Below are 19,976 nucleotides of genomic sequence, written 5' to 3'. Positions count from 1 at the left end.
AAAGGAAGATTAGTTGGGCTAGCAAAATTGTGACAGTGCGTAAGAAAAGAGCTGTCATGAGAAACAAGCAAAGGAAAGAGGAAAGTAGAATGGAACCAGAACTTGTTGAAACACCCAGATGGGATGACATTAAAATGTACCTTACAGAAATATGCTGAGAATGTCAGCTAGCTTGAAATGGCTAAAGTTTGTGTCTGAAGGTGGAAGCTGGTATTGGTAACGTTAACTTTTACGTTCTGTTAACAGACAGTTATTGCATTGTGTGTGTACCTGTGCTCTTGACAGGTTCAGTCCCAGTGTGTATAGAAGCTCTTCAATATCCTTATCAAATATGTATCCACAATGAGACTGATCAAAATATACAAATGCTAAGAGTAAATGTGGATCCTCAGTATACAGCTTCATTCGTTCCTTCTTCTTTTTGTCCTTATCTTTGTCTCTCTTTCTGTCTTTGTCATCTCTTTCTTTCTCCTTCTTGCTGTCTTTTGAATCTTCATCCTCCTGAAACCAGAAAACAATACATGGACATTGAAGATGGCTGTCTCTCTTAACAATATTTTGCTTGAATTTTATGTACCTAAGAAGCTAAAACCCTGGGTAGTGATCGGATTCCAGCCAAATTGATCAAAGCAGGAGGCGAAACATTCCACTCTGAGACACACAGACTTATATGTTCTGTATGAAATATTGATGAAATGGAACACAGTGATGGAACAAATTCATTATAGTACCAAAACATAAAAAGCATAATAAGACTGACTGTAATAATTACTTGTTATCATCTGCCTACAAAATTTTATCCACCATTCTTCTGGCGAGACTGACTCCATATGTCAATCAAATTATTGAGGAACTTAAGTAAGGCTTCCATCATAATAGATCAAATTTTATATATTTGCAAGATAGTAGAGCAAAAATGGCAGTACAATGGGACAGTACATCAACTATTTATAGACTTTAAGAAGCATATGACTCAGATAAAAGAGAAGCTCTTTACAATATTTTTCGTGAATATGGTGTACCTAAGAAGCTAGTCAGGTTAATTAAATTGTGTTTCAGTGAAACCTCCAGCAAAATTTGTGTAGGTTAACATTTGTCCGATATATTTCATATTCAGAATGGCCTGAAACAGGGAGATGCTCTATTGCCGCTGCTTTTAAATTTTGCCTTAGAATATGCCGTCAGGACAACCCAAGATAATCAGGGCGGATTAGAAATGAATTGGATACATCAGCTTTTGGTCTATGCTGATGATAATTAATCTGCTGGGCGAGAATATAAATACTATAAAAGTGAACACAGAAACATTCTTATGGGCTAGTAGGGATGTTGGTCTAGAAATAAATGTAAAAAATACATGGTACATTTTTATATCTCGGCATCAGAATTGGGAGCATAACCAGAATATAAGTATAGCCAATGAATTGTTCGAAAATGTGACAAAATTCAGGTACTTAGGGATGACAGTAACAAGTCAGAATGACATTCATGACAAAATCAAGAGCAGATTTAATTCAGGGAATGCTTGTTATCATTCAGTCCAAAATCTTTTGTCCTCCCACCTCATATCAAGTTTGTGGTGAAGTTAGATGGCACGTGCCACTCAGTTCTAGAAAACACTGCAGACTATGTTGAAACACAATAGTTATGTGGTATTGCAAAATTTTGCTACAGGCATCATGACATAACAAGAATTTTTTGAATGTAGAATAATTCTAGATCTTTAGTTTAGAAAAACTGGTCTTTCTCGAATATTTAAAACAGAACCAGACAAGGACAGACCACACATATCACAAACCAAACTCAAATGCCATTTTTCTTACAGGGGCACTTTTCATCCAAACATAGCAAATAGGTATTCTAGATTATTACAGCTTCCAATCAATTTGTGTGCGCACGTGGAGTAACGAGGATTTCAGTGTACTAAATAACAACAGAAAAGATCAGTTTTATGTCCAAGCTCCATTAACTGTTTTTCAGAGAGCATTTTTCATACCTCATCATCATCATCTTCTTCATCATCATCATCTTTATCTTCATTTTTCTCTCTATCTTTCTCCTTCTCATCAATTTTACTCTTACAATCCTCTCTTTTATCTCTGTCTTCTCTCTTATCATCCTTGTCTTCTTTCTTGCCATTCTTCTTATCATCTTTCCTGTCCTTCTTATCTTTCTCATCCTTCTTGTCACGCTCCTTTTTTCGATCCTATAAAAGCATACAAATACAGAAATTAAAACAAAACAACTTGCATTCCAGTGGATATTCTGGAAACATGCCACCAGCTACGTGCTTGCTCATTTTATAGTTTAGTTTCAATGCCTCAAGATATGTTCATGTACTATCAATAAGTTTCTATGCTATCAACATTAAGTACACAATGCTAGATACCAACTTGTAATGAAAACATGAACACCTCTTTATTACATGTACAATACTTGTTACCATCACAGATGCATCTCACCTTTTCATCTTCTTTAGCACGCTCAGGAGCATCATTCAAAGCTCGATATATCCGGAATCCAAAGTCTCTCATCAACATCTCATTGAAGAGCTCCGCAAACAGAGAAACTTCAAAAGAGTGTTCCTGAAAAAGGGATCTTTCATTAGAGAGAGTTTTCCTAATCTGATCACAGCCATGAGAACATCTAGTAAGACTTCTTTTTAAAAAAGGAATAATCAAGGAAGAATTTAGTGAGAGGTTTTATGGCTGCAAAACCCCTACTGAATTCAGTTAGAAAGGAAAAATTCAGTGGTACAAGAAACAAAATTTATGTCAACAGAATATTAAATTTGTGAACCTATGTAATAAAGTGTAGTTTTCAAAACAGCCTCCAAAATATAATCTCAGGTATGCCAACCAGAAAAAATTGTTCAGTAAAACTTGCAACAGGTATATCCATTAAAGCCACATCCATAACACAAAAAATTAACAATCATAAAATTAAATTACTAATATAAATTAGCAATTAATCTGCAATTCACAAAACACTGAAGCAGTAACAAACAACCAGACATTTATACCAGTAAAGTAATTTTGACTGGTGCTACGATGACAGGTAAAAAATTGACAGTGGAACCACGGTTCCGGAGAATTTGACGTAAATACGTCTCTCTATTTAATTTATATTTACGTCTCTGTAATGTAATGTAATAAAATGTAATGTAAAGTAATGAAATGTAATGTAAAGTAGTGAAATGTAATGTAATGTTATCTTCAATGTCATACATCTTCTTACGAAAGCGGATTGGTGACGGCAGTAATATAACACAACAATGCCGAGTAAACAGATGACGTTTCCTAGGTAACATAACAATGCACGCAAGCTAACCATTGTTGTCTTATACATTTTCGTTACACATTTTCCTGTCACTTTTTCGTTACACTTTTTTGCGGAATGACCCTTCCGTATAGACATATTTACGTCAAAAACGGCAATATTAATCCTGTTTCTACCCACTTAACAACATGATAATAGTAATTTTAATTCAGATTATTATTAAGTATTAATCTGTACCACCCATTAAGTACAGGGACATTTTTAGATGGCTATGCCAAGGTACAATAATTTTTCTTGGTTCTCACAGTCCCTTTTGATACTCCCTCTTGCTTGTGCAAGGCAGTTACGACGCTTATGAAAGACATGTTCAAGTCCGTCTCTGATATTGTCAAAGACCAGTTGTTCTCGCTTTCGACACTACTCTGAACGCTGTTTCTGCAGGGAACTTAAATCCTCAAGAAATGTTATTCTGAATTTCATGTGACTCTTCTTCATAATATGCACATAAAAACACCAAATACTGCAGTTTAATGAAGTTATACATAACGTACACAAAAAGAATCTTGCACAACATGGAGTCAAACGTGAATATTCACACTTCTCTTCATTACCAATGCTGACTTATGAGGGTAACCACCACAGTCACAACTGACTGAGTAGGAAAACCAGTAACAATGCATGGCATGGCTGCCACAAAATCGTCCTTAACAAAATATTTTTTCATTTAATTTTCTTACGCTACCACCTAAACACAGAACTAATCAACAAAATATATAAGTGCCTTAGCAATTATTCTGTGTTCACAGAAATTTCACACAAAAATTATTATAAAAGTTAACACCTTAAATGAAAATTTAGAGCATAATACAACGGAAATATAAGTGAAACACATTCATTATGAAATGTTATGGTAAAATTATGAGGAAGGATATGCAATAAATACTACATAACTGCTCATTCCCACTGATGTATATGTGAATCTTTTCTTCTGTTTCAGAATATTTTGCTGCGAAATGATTTAAACACATACCCTCAGTACTCATGTGTGTGTGTGTGTGTGTGTGGGGGGGGGGGGGGGGGGGGGGGGGGCACAGCACCTTACAGAATAAAATTCACTGTGTAATGTTGCACACTCATGCCATGTTCTCTGAGATATGGTCACATCTTCCAAGAAATGTATGTGGTATATGAGAAAATACAGCCATCATGGCTTGGTCTTACAAAATTAAGGTAGTAACATTTCATCCACAATAGACACAATGGTTATATAACCACAACTCAGATTTCTTGATTTAGGTGGAATGGTTATACCACACTGGCTTGGTCTTCTGAAATTAGACAGTGGTATAACCTACACTATGTTATGAGTCAGTAAAGAAAGGGAGAACTAAAAAAAAATAAACAGATTTCACACTGGAAGCTTCAACATTCCCCCACTTAATGGTTGTGGGGCATGAGTACCTCAGTGATCCCAAGAGCTACTGGTAGGGCCTCCTTAGCCAGATTGGTCGAGGGGGAGAAGTCAGACTAAGGCAGGTACTCTGGTCCTCCAGGTTGGGGTTTGGTCGCAAGGCTAACAACCTTGCACCGTAAAAAGGAAGACATTTCGAAACCTCGATCAAAGCCTCGGACAGACGGACCTAACAGAAGGACCGAATGGAAGAGGAGAATTGAGGAGGCCATGGACCAAATACGGACGGGAGAGCCATAGAAGAAGAAGCTTCAACATTCATCATCCATGCATCATGGCTTATGCACAATTCAGGTGACTGTATGTCACACTAGCAAACCATTAAACCATTAACCCCCAAAGTTAAAGTTCAGCCTGTATCCCAGAAAGCATAGGGGTTTAAATTCCCTATTCCCATATGATTAAGGTTAAAATAAAATACTCTAACAAGTGGTTAATATTTTCTGGAATCATTACACAATTGATGCAAACAATGCACACATGTAAGAACAAAGGAAGGACTGAAAGAAGGAACCTTCCAACACAAAAAATATGTTATATCTGATGTAGTGCACCAATCCTGTCCTGTGCATATTATGTGAATTGTACCGATACATAATAAATAAAATATACATGCATTTAGTAAATTCTACGCACCTTGGTGTCTTCTGGCCGATAATCAAGAAGAAGGGACAGAGACATGACGGTACAGTCAAATTTGCCTGATTTAGCTGTACGCGAGGGATGGACAACAATATGAGGAGACTCTGGCAATGCATATCGCTTCTCCCTGGCAATTCGTTCTCGTTCATCTTGCTTCTTCTTCTCCTCCTCCTGCACAAATAAACAGAATATTACAGAAAGAAACCAGTACCACATAAACTGCATAAATTATTTTGTATTTACACAATAATAATCATAAAAATATGAGCATTGTTCCTTTCCCAATTACATTCTTAGTGCCTGATTTTAATTTTCAAGTTTTGTAGGCAATTTACTGAATTGTTTATAAAATCCCATTGAAATAATAATCTTGGAACCCTATTTGTCAGCTGCATATGTCTCACTACCGACTGACTGACTGACTGACCAAACCAATCAATCAAAAACCACTCATGTAAGATTTGAGGTTTTCACAGTGGTAAGTCTGAAGATTGCTGTCTTCTGGGTTGTTGCGCCGTGTAGTCTGCTAGATGTCAACAAACGTTTCAGGGCAATGACGGAGGCAGTATGACCTCTGAAACGTTGGTAGACATCTACCAGACCACACAGCACAACAACCCAGAAGACAGCAATCTTCAAAAGGCACTCAGCTGCTATGAAAATTTCCCACCTTCTCCAGAACCTTGAGGTTCATTACTGTGTTTACAAGAGCCAGCTAATGAATGTCACTGCTGAGCGGTCAGTATTCCTCCTTCATATTCAGGAGATCCTGGGCTCAAAACAGGCTTTCCTGGGAGTTTTCATAGTTCTCTTTAGCCCCTTCAGGCAGACTCTGGGACACGTCTTAAATAGCCCACAACCAATTTAGTATTCATTAATCATCTCATCATTTGGTGCTAAATAGTGTGAGCTACAGACAGCATTTCCTATATAATAAGCAATCTAAGCCAGTTCAATCTAGATGACCTTTTCAGAACTAATTTCCATTTAGCCTTATTTAATATTAACCTACTATCTATATTCAAGTCTACTATACAGACCGTTCCTTTGAGCATTTCCAATCAAGATTTTGAATTTATTACTTGTTTCCACTGTGTTCTATATGTCCACTCTAGATACAACCCCTATTTCTAGTTCTCATCTCTGTGAAAATGTAGACTGTGGTCTTATGGGTTGTGACAACATGAAGGTGGTTACCAACATTCCTTTGAAGCATTGGCAACCACACAGCATCACAACATAGAAGACCACAATCAAAAAACTTGAACGTTCACACATCCTTATAAAATCTAAACATAAATCACTACAATCAAGACAGAAAAATAATTTTATGAAACTATTACAGAAAGTACTGCATCTCTAATCACTGTATGCTTCAGTTTCACACTCTGTTTTACCTCTTTCTTCTTTTTCTCATCATCTTTGTCCTCCATCTCCTGTTTGGGAACGGGCTCAGCGTCATCTCCCTTCCTCACTTCATCCTCCTCAGCCTTCTCTGCCTCAGTCTTGATGGCCTTGGTGAGTCGAGCTATAAGCTGAGACTTCAGCCCCTTTGGGCTCAAGGTGCGTGCCTCCAACTCCTGTCGAAGTTCATTCACCTGAGCAGGTGCACATAACAGCAAACCACCACATTACTAGTTGTGGCAATATCTCGAACTTGGACCATTGGAGTATGAATGCAAAATTAAAATTATGAGGGACCTTGAGAAGAATATCACACAACACTGACAGAAGGATCTACTCCATGTTTCATCCACACTTTAAACATTCTACATAAAAAATTAATTTGAAAGAATTATTAAGCTTTACCCAACTACCCAATTAAAGTCAATAACAGATTATCTGCTAGACCTCCTAAAATTCAATCTGGCCACTGTTTAGAAGATTTCTTTTTGTGTATAATTCATGGATGTCAAGATATTTTCATCTATATGACATCTAGAAAGCAGTGATGAAACAGGAACTTTTCAATTTATGTTCATATCTTTATTGACAAGCAGGCGAAAGAGTTATTATAACCAACTGGACATGGGCTATACTTCAAGGCTGAGTCAATTATATACTCAGACAACACATTAACTTACACATGACAAATCATGGAAGTGATGAAAGATGGGAAAACCATGTTCGGGATAAAATTCAATATAGGTTAGGACCTTAAGGCAGAACCACCTGCCTCTCAATGGAATTCCATACAATAATACACTGGAAGAATTCTATCAGACAATACATATGAGTGCTCAGACATGCCTTCACCTCTGTTTCAGACCACAAAACCCTTGGATTGCATCTGGTGGTTCAAGCCCTGCAAATTACCCACCTCCTGGATAAAAGATATTTCATTCCTGTCTCTAAATTACCAGTTTCTTCACTACCAATTAAGTCACTGCTTTTATATGCTCAGAAGTAAGTACAAGGCTTGTTCAAATGAAACCCATTCAGGATCTGTTCTGGAAAAATGAGCAGAGCCATTATAAATAGTCCCTATGAGCAACGAGACAGACGTCTCACTGTTGCACCAGCTGAAGGATTTCCTCTGTAAAGAGTTTCCTGGGCTGCTGTTGGGACCGACCCACCACTGCAATCTTGATGCCTCTGTTGGACACAAATCTAAGCCCTTTAGCACTTTTTTGAGGGGGCTGAACACATGAAAGCCACAAAGTGACAAATCCAAGGCAGTGTTCACCGCATGGGAATGGGCATTACGATAAAACACCTTGTAAGCATTCTGGATTATTAAGTTTTTGAACTTTGACCATTGTCTGATATTCTAAAAAATACACAAAGTTTCAAAAACCAGATCTGTCTTCATACTCAGGTGTAAGAAAAGGGGGGGTACCTACTCTGTGGGGTCTGTTAAAAGAGCTAACCTCAATCAGCACTTTTTGAAACAGCTGTTAAAGAGTCATCTTAATATTCAGAATCACAAACATCACTGTGTCTCTTTCTTAACATCAGATAGCCATCATTTACTTATCATTATGTACATATATAGGCCTACCACATAATATTTTAGTTTTTTAACTACAAACCAATTAAATTTATCTTTTCAGTTATCATCACCACTGTCCCACAAAATGTAGGATGCCAAACAATGCATGTCAATCTTTTATAGCATATTAATAGGCACTGGTTCTTAACAAACCTTCTTCAAGGACAGAACAACAGGTAACGCTGGCACTTAAAGATCAAAAGTATGCTCTTTGAATCCTCTATGTGTAGTGATGCAACAACATCTAGATTTAAAACACTGTATTCAAAATGCATGTGACAACATTGCTTGCAAAGTTATGTAACTTTGTCAGCTCACTTTAAAACCAGCTTTATTCCAGAAATAAGGCTTGTTCAAAAGCAAAGTTAGATACTGGCCATTCAGTAGCCTTGTTTCAAAAGAGAGCAGAAAGGTATGAGTGTGTGAATAAAATATGAAAAATGTTCAAAACTCATTTTTGCCAAAAATGAAATAAGACCACTATCAAAAATTACTGATTCAATTTAAAGTAATTTGAATCCATGCTGGTGGAAATTACACACAGAAATGATCGGTAAATTGCATAATTATGAAATCAGTTACTTCTAACCTATCATAGAGACTGAAGCATTGCATTGTACGTTCTTCCCAGAACTACTCCTTTTGCCCTATTACGTGCTTACAAGATTACATCTAAAGGTCAGGTGGTTCTGTCAGTGACCAATTTAGGGTCACAGCAAGACAAGGTTTAGAATCACAGGTTTATGCAAATTACCTCCTTTCCTCATTAACTACCATCCCTCCCACATCTAAAGTGGAGTACTCACCTTCATGCCCTTTGGATCCAGCTCAGAGAAGTGTGTTGGTTCCTTTTTGATCTCACTTGTACTTTCTTCGCCTTCCTGTAACCAACATTCAACTTGTTAACTTCTCTTCAACACTTACTCATCATCTGTCATGGTTCTAAACACACCGGAATGGATCATGGCAGGGAGATCAATAAGCACAATCAAAACAGAAGTACACACTCCTCACACACAAAACCACCACCTTCCTAGAAAGTCAAGTTGAATGGTAACTTACCATTCAACTTCCTTTTCAGCATTATTAACAAAACTAAAAACCATGTCAAAACAAGATCAGATATTTATGCATTCCAAGAACAATCATATGAGACTTGCTTTGACACCACACAGTTAATGCAGTTTACATCTGATATCATCGCTGCTGTGAACAACATTATTTTAGTTTCTTAAACAGCATGAGGAACTGGATTATGCATTAAAACACTAATGATCCTGAAGCTGTCTGCTTCCATTTGATGTGCACCTTGCTTGGGAAACTCTGACCCCATAGCTAGACATGGTTATCTGCCCAAGTCGTCGACCAGAAGTCAGCATTCCTGATGACAAACTGAGAATCCCGTCTCCCCATACCCTTAAGCCAGAAAGTCGCTATATATAGTGGATATTCTACAAACAAGTGCAAGCCCCCCTTGATCGTGAGGACAGCATCGATGTCGGAACACCATCCCTTCACGCTTTGCCAGCCTTGGTGGAACTCCGGCGACTTTTGGGCATTTTTCCTGCATGAAGCAAAATACACCTCCAGATACAATCCTGTGGTTCAAAAGATGACTGCATGTTTCAGTTTAATCCCACTGACCTACATCCCCAAAAATGGGCTCCACCACTGCCTGTCAGCAAACTGAACAAATCTGAATCACCATAAACAATAAGGCTGCAAAGAGTCACTTTCTCTCACATGTGCGCACACACTTACACTCTACAATGAACAGGGGGAGAAAACAGAGAAAGAAAAGTAAGGTCTCTAAGAAAAGAGATGCATAAAGAGGGATGTGTATGGTTGGCTGTGCCTTTTCATCTGCATTGACTCCATCTGTGCCATCTTGGTCTGCTTTCAGCTTGCGTTCCAGCTGTTTCTTGTAGTTGAGATGAAGGCCGTCCCACTCTAGGCGTGTCGGAACACAGCTCCAAACATCTGGGAGAAATAGTACCACTGTTTCAACCCGCGCTGGCACCACACGCCCTTTGTGAGTAGACTCGCCTCGCCGGTAGTAAATCTCCAGGAACCGATACCTGTCAGGGTCAGAAGTTACCCTCGCATTACAAGCAACATCAGCTACCTTAGCGTCAGAAGCGAATGAGCGACAAGCAAGTCTGGAAGTCCATGGCCGCCAGATGGATAATTAGATCATTTCCTGCACATGCTAAAATGGTTCATAAAATTCCAATTATTCATCATTTACAGGACAACTTCAAATAGGTGCTGAACTGTGGACAATCCAGTTCACCCGTACTCTGACACAAATATAATTTCTGATCACAGCGAAGAAGCTGTGGCACATGTGAAACGAAACATTCTGTTCTGCTGCACACATGTAAGACAACTTGTTTTAATACTGTTCCATTTACAAACAGAAATAAAGTGAAGAAATGGTAATTTACCAGTTTCTAGTGCTAATGTTACAGGCCCTTATATAAGGCTCAAATGTTGTTTATAATATTATGCATTGCTGAAACTGACAAGAACACTCTGAAAGCTCCATTACAAAGTGTAATATTATAAATCAAGTTAATAAAACCTTTTTTAAATAAGTTGTGTAAAAAAAAACTGTTGTGGGCCCTACTAAACAAAAACTTTTAACCAATAAATTTCATGAAAAAAAAAGTTCTTCCATTAAAATGACAAACGCAATAAACATTAAACATTCTTAAGTTACCTAACGAAAGTAAAAAGAATCTCGCCTTTACTTCCAGATTTGTGAATTCTGATTCAAGGAAAGAAAGGTTATGTGATATGCAGAAAAGAATTCTGTATGCGAGTCAAAAAGGAACTGTTGAAGAGTCCTGCCTCGTTTGACTCCCATTTTCTTCAAACTGCATAACACTTAACATCAACAAACTGCAAACAAGCATGAGAGAAAAACTGCAACAGCAATAAAAGTATCGTAAGAAATTGTTTCACGGTGCTTTTTGGGAGAAACAATAGCACAGGACTTACACAATCACTATACACAACAACAATTATCACTACTTACAACAGTGATTCCCAAACTTTACCACTTGAAAAACTCCTTCCTTGAAAACATTAGAATAATAAACACCAACCTGTATCATACATGTACATCTTGTCTACTGCCAAACAACTTAACCTGCCCTATCTCTACTAATGCACAATGTTTCACATGTCAAATCTCTTTTGGAAGGAAAGGAGCTAGTGACACTATATACAGGTAGCCCTCGATTTACGCCGGGGATGTGTTCCTGGACGAACCGGCGTAATCGGAATTGGCGTAAATTGGAACGATTTTATCATGTAAATCAATGGGAAGTCAATACATGCGTTCCCTGCACCCAAACATTGACGAGTAACATAATGGCATTACATTTAAAGCTCTGATATAACATAAATAAAATAAAGGGAATTTAAAAAAATATATTTTATACACTTACAATGAGCGATGGCGTGATGAAGCGGCGTTAGTTCTCAACGAAGTCCCTGGTTGAGGAGCGTCATGTTTCTCAAAGAAGGCATGTAGTGTGAACTGTCGTGATTTCTTCTTTCTTTCTTTCAAAATTTCACGATAAGGCCTCATGGATGCCATAACGCTCCTCTTTGCTTCAGCACAAGAGCAAACTCGCATATGCAAAAGTTTGCATTTCACAAACAGCTTTTACCAATTCATCGATCTCATTGCAGCAAATTCATGTTAACGAAACGTACGTAATTGCAGAGATGACTGTATTTATAATTTTTATTCAAAATCAGCGACGTAAGGATTACGATTTAGTACAAGAAGCAATACAAGAAACATCGTAAAACGTTATAAATAATAGTAAAATATATTTTTTTCACTTTTTGACTTTACGGTTTAAAAATTGGTGTTATTCTGAATCGGCGCAAATCGAGAGCTACCTGTACTGTACATCAAACCCACCTCCACCCCCCCCCCCCTCAATGTAACATAATTTCAGTCTCTTTCCTTACAAAATAGTTAGAAAGACACCTGGTGATGAAGAATACAACATTTAAGTTGACAATATGGCTCATTAGTAAATCCAGGGAAGTGTTGTTATAAAAATGAGGTTCCTACCAACACACATTTCTTCTGGTGTACCTGAAACTTGTGTATTCATGAATCTCAGTTTGGGAACCACTTACACAGAGCAAAGTACACAAGGTAAATGATCACAGCAGTCTGAAAGAATACACCAAATACAAAATATAATATACCACTTACCAGAGTAAATACTAACTATAATAATACCAACTGGAAAACATAGCAGCATGTTATCCCAAAGGTGGGGACAAATGGATAACAAATGCAAAGCACAGAAAGCAATCTAATAATTAAACATTCCCAACAGCCCACAGAAAAAGTATCATAAAATAATATCCCTTCAGTGCAAAACACTACAGACAAAATTTGATTCACCTGTGAAAACACACAGCAAATGTTACAAGCACACTAAATGGCTTGTCTGAAAATAAAAGGCAGCTTCTTCAAAAATAAAAGTTGCTTTGGCTCCTAAAATAAAACTGTTGCACTGTTATATATGAAAAACGATTAACCATCAAATAAAGGTCTGTAAACTTGGAGACAAAGAACAGCAACATAAAATCATAACATGTTACCAATTTAAATGTCTGCAACATTGTTGAACTGTTAGCTGACAAATGGGTGTACTGCTGTTAATATGAATAGTATTTATAAAATAAAAACTGGAGTCAAAGAAGAAAAGTCTTAAAACAAATAGAAACAACACTTTAAAAACATGAAGTGCAGAACACCAAATCTATTAACATTTAATATATCTTAACACTTCTATGCAGCTTCTCTTGCAACACATAAAAGGAGCAGCATTTCTTAGGTGCATTTCTAAAACAAATGTAGCATACCATCTAATTCCAAAATCTTCTGAATTTAAAGTGAACTGTGTTAAAAACAGAAATAAATCAAAATACAGGTGAGCCCATGTTTCAACAATATGCCATGCAGAAATACAGGAATATTCTTCACATTGCTGCAAGATTTATGAGTGATCATCATCTTCACAATCTAGCAGACAACAACTTATGTGTCCGCTAAACACAAGACTGGAACGATTCCAGTTCTCTTCTGAATGCAGTGATATAGGAAAACTCCAAATTGCTCCTGCCAGTTAACAAATACCTAGCATCCACACTGGAGCCAAATAAAAACAATTGTCACACTGATGGTTTATTAATCGTGACAATGATGGCAGTTTTGTTGACAATAACAACTAAATTGAATACAGCACTCCTATAACACATCATGGAAGTCCTTCCTACGTTCGAATCTCGTACCAAATACTAGTCATATTGTGGTATTCCTCAGTCCCTCCAAGTAGCATTTTAAATTTGGTCATGACCACTTCTTCCATATCCTTTCTAATTCATTACACATTAATCATCCTATCACATGACGTTACACATTTAATCTTAGGAACTAGTGGAATGTTTTAATATTTTCATTACGAATTGTGTTCTTCTTCATGTTCTGTCCAGCCATTCATTAAATAAGTCATAAATACATAAGATAACAAGAAAGGCAACGATGATGATGACAATCATGATACTCACAGAGTAACCAAACATTAACATGGAGAGAGAGAGAGAGAGAGAGAGAGAGGTGTCATGACAAAGACTGGTTTCTGCTTCTTTTGAAAATAAACTTCAACGGTCAAAGTTACTGTCATGCTGGTGCTTTGCAAGACATGAAAATGCTCATATTAAACCCATAAAATCACAGTTATAAGCTCCCGTCATATAAAAATTTTGGTACTTGTGGGTTATCGGGACACATTGCTTTAAAAATACGTTAGGTTAGGTTAGGTTAATGTGTGTGGATAAATGACATATACTTGAAAGTTATTATATTTTATTTCAATAAATGACAAGTATTTTTAAAGCGATGTGTCCTGATAACCCAAAAGTGCCAAAATTTCCCTTCATTTGCATAATCATTGTCTATCAACACTAAATAAAAATATTTTGCGAGGTTATCATCTGCAACAGAATGCAGCCAGCTCAGGATAGAGTCCAGTGGTGGGATTTTGTGAACATGGTGATGAACCTTCGGGTTTCATAAAGTGGGCTATTCTTTGACGAGCCGAGTATACAATCGACTTTTCAACTACTGCCCTGAATGAGAGCTTTCAAGAACTTAAGACTACCAGATCAGTTTCAGAACAGAGATGACAGCACCATACATTTCAAAAGGCAATATAACCTGACAAAAATTGTGAATTGTGATGCCCCAATGACATGTCTCAGGTTACATTTATGAGTGTCATGTTTATCAAGGCAAAATGTGCAAAAAAAACCCAGCAAGAACTGTTCTGGCATTAGTAGAAGAGAAACGAAAATTAACATCACCTCTGCATCACAGTAATTATATTATCATGATGGACAACTGCTTTACATCTTTGGAACTGTCTGAATACTTGAAGTCACAGGGCACATATGCATGTGGGACAGTGCACCTTAATCGTATTGAGCTTCCAAAGCTGACAAATAACAAATACCTAGTAAGGGTAAAACACGACTTTCCATTGCTTATGTTCTAATTTTATATATGACTGCAAATAAAGACAACATAACCTCATGTAATACCTGCAAAGAAACATCATCAGTCATCAAAGGAAAGAAAATGTAACATCCTGCAAATTTGAAACTTTCAGATACAACTGAAACCCTCACGCATGAAACTTAAAAATTAAGTAAGATCAGATGAAAACTGGCCTGGGTTTGTCACCTACCACTGTGTGCAGTGTGAGAGATCAATGCCTGTGAGAGCCTGGCAGGTCCGGATGGCTGTTTTGATGAGAACTGACGGATCCTTTTCTGGGTTTGACCCATCTAAAGATGGACTCCATGGCCCACCAACAGCCATAGTTTCATTCTTCCCCCGCAGTCCAACCAGAAAGTTGACAAGACGTGTTGGATGGACAAAGTCTCTGGTGTCATCAGATGAATCTTTAGTTTCTTTGTCTTCAGCCAGAGCACAGCACTTTCTGAAGATTTCTTCCATAGTTGGCATGCTCATCAGCATTACCTAACAACAAAGAAAACATTTACATATAGAAAGTCAGTCTGGACGGGCGCACAGAGGGCGCTGAGAGAAACATGAAGTGGCTGGAATAAGACAATGTTACAAAATAATAGTTGTTTAGATGGAAAAATACTTATTATAACTGTAGTATATTCCACAACAGCATGCCTGAAATAAGGATTACCCTGATATCTGTTTGAATATTACCTTTACACTAGAACAGTGGTATTCAACCTTTTTTGTTCGCGTACCCCCAGATATAATTTCTCTTCAACTTTGTACCCCCAAAGTTGTTGGTGTATAATTCAAGTTATACACAGTATATAATCTACATCTAAAATAAATTAAATAAATTACATTACTGATTATTCAGTGTTTATCATAAAATAATTTTTTTTAAAATTTCACGTACCCCCTAAGATGTCTTGGCGTACCCCCAGATATAATTTCTCTTCAACTTTGTACCCCCAAAGTTGTTGGTGTATAATTCAAGTTATACATAGTATATAATCTACATCTAAAATAAATTAAATAAATTACATTACTGATTATTCAGTGTTTATCATAAAACATTTTTCTTTAAATTTCACGTACCCCCTAAGATGTCTTCGCGTACCCCAGGTTGAATACCACTGCACTAGAACATGGGAATGGAGGCGTAATGGTGTGGATATGCACGTTCAGATAGTTGCTAACCATGTAGTAATTGTTAACTGATATAAAGAATGCACACCACAGAAGATTCCATTTAACTCAGTCCGACAGAACCCACAATGTCACAAAGGTGAAAAACTTAATCATCCAAGGACAGTTACAAATGTGACTTTTGGTCAGATGGTCAAATAATATTAGATTGTGCTCATTCATGTTTTTCCAGAGAAATACATTTCCATAATCTACTTCCTTTCCACAGCTTTGGTAATAAATTGGTTGTTGCAAATGGTTCAAGTTTTCTAGTGCCACTCTGATGTTCACATTCAGAATCAAAACTAGCATTTCTGTCATCAGAGTATGGGGTATCACATTCTAACATCATCAGTGTTTTATCTAACTCTCTTCTGCACGTAATGAAGTCCACTTTATACAAACAATATTTGGACACTGGCTTGGTTTACGAACTATCATAATTCATGTCAATCACACAAAGAAAGAAATAAACAAGAAGAATTAAAGTGGCAATGTAGGGCAATCACTTCCCAATAGATGTCTGAAGCTTTCAGTTTTCAACAAAACAAAGATTTGTTGTATCTTTGCATCTACAGGACACAAAGTGAGAAAGTACAAGCATGTTCACACTTCATGCAGCACTGTGACACTGAACATACTGCAATGTTCATATATGAAAGAGGGTCAAGTACTGTAACAGATATGAATCTTACCTTGGCAGAGAAAAGGTAATCAGCATCTGGAGGCTCCAGCACAGCAAGGTTCTCTAATACAGCGTCAACCTCCTTGTTCATCACATGAAACGAGCAAGGTTGTTCCAGGGTGAATGGGTTATGAGGCGGAAATGCGTCTACCCAACGGAAATTGGTAGAAAAGAAGTCTGATGGGATATACATGTTTGCGTACCGCCTTCGCAACTCCAAAACATCAGCTTCAGGCCTGAAATAATCCATTTTCAGCACCTTACAGTGGCATTTCAACGAATACCCTACTGCATTACCAACAAATAAGAGATGTTATTACAACACAAGAATGTTACATTATGCTGCTCCACTGTGTTTTAATGAAGGACTGCCAACCTTTTTTGTTGTGCACGCAATTTGGGCAAAATTTGGTCTGTATGCGGACAACATGAAGTTCAATATATGAAATGTAGAATACATACGTATAATTACACACACACATATATATACATTTATCTGCATATTTTTCTATACATTATATACAATAAAAATATACTGATGAAAATGTGAAAAATTTGTAAAAAATGCAATACACAACCTAGGCTAGAGTGCGTTTATTTTTAGTACATTTTTACAAAATGAATTAGTAATGAAATATATGTCTCCATAAACCAAAAGCTCATAACCTTTTCAAATCACAATTGCACTGATTTAAACTTGGGTGTGATCTTTTGCACAATAAGACTGGCAATGAAAATATCAGAAAGAAGTCGATGCTGATGTCTGCACATCTGCAAATCGTTAACTAGAAAACATCCCCGTAACAATACATGTTGGCAATCGTCGACAAAGTTATTTTAATCCCAGCAAAGAACAACCACTAAGAATAAGGATTTATGATAGGGTCACTTGGGAATATGGAAGTGGTGATAAGTTTTCTTTCATAGTTTGCTAGGAAACTGGTGGAATTGCTTTGGCGTTCTATTGCGCCCTTGCCAGGGAAAGGGTTAAAAGGTGTTTTCTTATTTCAAATGTCTTCATGGGTAACATAACATTGTGTTGTGGTACAGGTTGGGCAGGCCTGTTTTAATGTTACTTGATAAATCTGTTTGGGTATTTATAGTCAAAACGTTTGTTTCAAAAATGGGTAATAGAGATTAATTCTAAGACACCAGCTGTCCAGCCAACAGAAACATGTTAAATTACATTTCTGGACTTTGTCCATCACCTAAATTATAAAATTACAGTGTTTCAAAAGCTGGATTCTGCTTTCACCATCAGATAAAAAGGGGGAACAAGAACAGAAAACCTATTTCTTTCACCTGATGATGAAAGCAGACTCCAGCTTTTGAAACATTGTAATTCTACAATTTAAAAACCCAAACAATGAACATAGTCCAAGAGAGCAATTTAACACAATACAACATTCCACTGTCAGAAACATTAAAACTTTAAATACAGAAATATATTTTACTTTAGATATCAGAGGTATCAAAATACACTCAAAATACAAGCACACTTACATATCAAGAGCAATCTTAGGTATCTGCACCATGTAGCGAGGAACTATTCTAGCTCTTCTTCTTGGCACTGGACGTGGACTCTTGCTACGGCGACGAACTGATGGACTTCTCTTTTCCTTTTCCTCTCGCTCCCTGGACATAAGATCAGTGGAAACTGACAACAGTGATCCCCATATTTTGTGTCTGAACGGGTCACTTACACTGAATGTATTAATGACAATTAAAACAAAATCAGACCAGGAAGTGAGAAGAGGGTACACTGCAAAACTGGAACCAAATCGGGGATAACGATCAACTGGGTCCCCTTGTTAGGCTCGATTCTAAGTCGGCTACAAGGTCACCAGTATGCCTGGTCAATGTGCAATACCCATTTCTCTCTGACATGTAGCATAGGGGCCTCTTACAGAAGTTTCTATCTACTTTCTTTAGACTTTTGTAGGGACTCTTTGGACGAGCGATCCGCCCATCACATGACCTCTACCAAAGACATGGGTGAGAAATGGCAGCTGAATTTTACTTCCAAAACATCTTGTTCATGCTCGTAAGGTTCTTTTACATGCCATAAATCTACGACATGAGACTGCCGGCTTTACTTCCCCTCCGAAGGAAGCCGTGCTACGAATCTCTATCATCCATTAAAATCCATCGACCTCGGCTGGGTTTGAACCTGCAAGCCTTGGGACCAGTGGCAAGCATGCTACAACTAGACCACCGAGGACAACTCACTGTACAATGATGGATACAAAATACCTACAACTGTGGCCAAACATTCTTTCACAAACTCAAGTAGTGATCTTCCAATATTAAAACATAAAACACCTTAATATTTTACACATAAAGTATATTACACTCATGAATTAAATAGCGTGTTAATGAAAATGCAAAACCTCATATAGGATGGATAAAAAGAAGTTGCCAATGCAAGCTACCTTTAGAGATTTTTAAAATATCTTGAAGTGAATTGGCAGCATGTTAAATAACACAAAAATAATAACAGATCAATTAATTTGTCAATAAAAGTTTTGCACTATGTTATCATACTCTTAACATGCAGAGACTACAACTGCACCAACAAACAAGACAGCAGTTGAGTGTTGAATGGGCAATAAGGCATTACCACTTGATAGTGGGACCCTTGGCTGTAAGTAAACAGAATCCCACCAGTCAAAAACAACTGCATCTGCTCTATGCAAGTACGAATCTTACACAAGACCAAGTACAGAAAATAACCACACACAAGAATTCAAGAAAAATTTAAGTGTTCTCATGAATTTCTACAGTATTGATATAAATATGTAAAACTGAATGTAGAATATTCCACACTTATGTTCAAAAATTAACAGACATAAATTACACGATCTATTGTGGCCTAATACTGTGAAGAAGTGAACATATCAAGTTACATTCCAACATATAAAAAACATGCATACAAACAAAACTGTTTACACTTTGAAGGAAACTAATGCCAAACGTGTTTCAAAATCAAGAGGTCATCATCAGTGTCCTTCAAAGTGTAAACAGTTTTGTTTGTATGCATGTTTTTTATATTCCAATACACTACACCAGTGGTCCCCAACCTTTTTTGTGCCTATGGGCACATTTGAGAGTTTATGAGATCATGGCAGGCACCAACCAATTAACA

The 19,976-nt window shown here is 37.1% G+C and overlaps 1 protein-coding gene across 4 annotated transcripts in view; it reads right to left on the bottom strand.

The window, feature by feature from the left end:
• Positions 1-19,976, bottom strand: part of LOC110833759 (cell division cycle and apoptosis regulator protein 1) — a 35,946-nt gene that overhangs the window by 5,314 nt on the left and 10,656 nt on the right. For 3 of the 4 annotated variants that reach the window (XM_087358422.1, XM_087358421.1, XM_087358424.1), the window contains 10 exons: positions 18,335-18,466; positions 16,842-17,067; positions 15,170-15,465; positions 10,240-10,462; positions 9,191-9,265; positions 6,790-6,990; positions 5,387-5,563; positions 2,463-2,585; positions 1,997-2,206; positions 271-501 (listed from right to left, as the gene is read on the bottom strand). In XM_087358422.1, the coding sequence (XP_087214548.1) occupies positions 271-501; positions 1,997-2,206; positions 2,463-2,585; positions 5,387-5,563; positions 6,790-6,990; positions 9,191-9,265; positions 10,240-10,462; positions 15,170-15,465; positions 16,842-17,067; positions 18,335-18,466 (1,894 nt within the window). The remainder of the gene's footprint in view (positions 1-270; positions 502-1,996; positions 2,207-2,462; positions 2,586-5,386; positions 5,564-6,789; positions 6,991-9,190; positions 9,266-10,239; positions 10,463-15,169; positions 15,466-16,841; positions 17,068-18,334; positions 18,467-19,976) is intronic. The other variant, XM_087358423.1, reaches the window with a different exon arrangement.

Source organism: Zootermopsis nevadensis, unplaced genomic scaffold (genome assembly GCF_977971745.1).
Source record: "Zootermopsis nevadensis isolate Lab colony 2312 unplaced genomic scaffold, Znev_1.0 Znev_ptg000030l, whole genome shotgun sequence".
Classification (NCBI taxonomy): domain Eukaryota; kingdom Metazoa; phylum Arthropoda; class Insecta; order Blattodea; family Termopsidae; genus Zootermopsis; species Zootermopsis nevadensis.
This window is presented reverse-complemented; position numbering and strand designations above follow the sequence as displayed.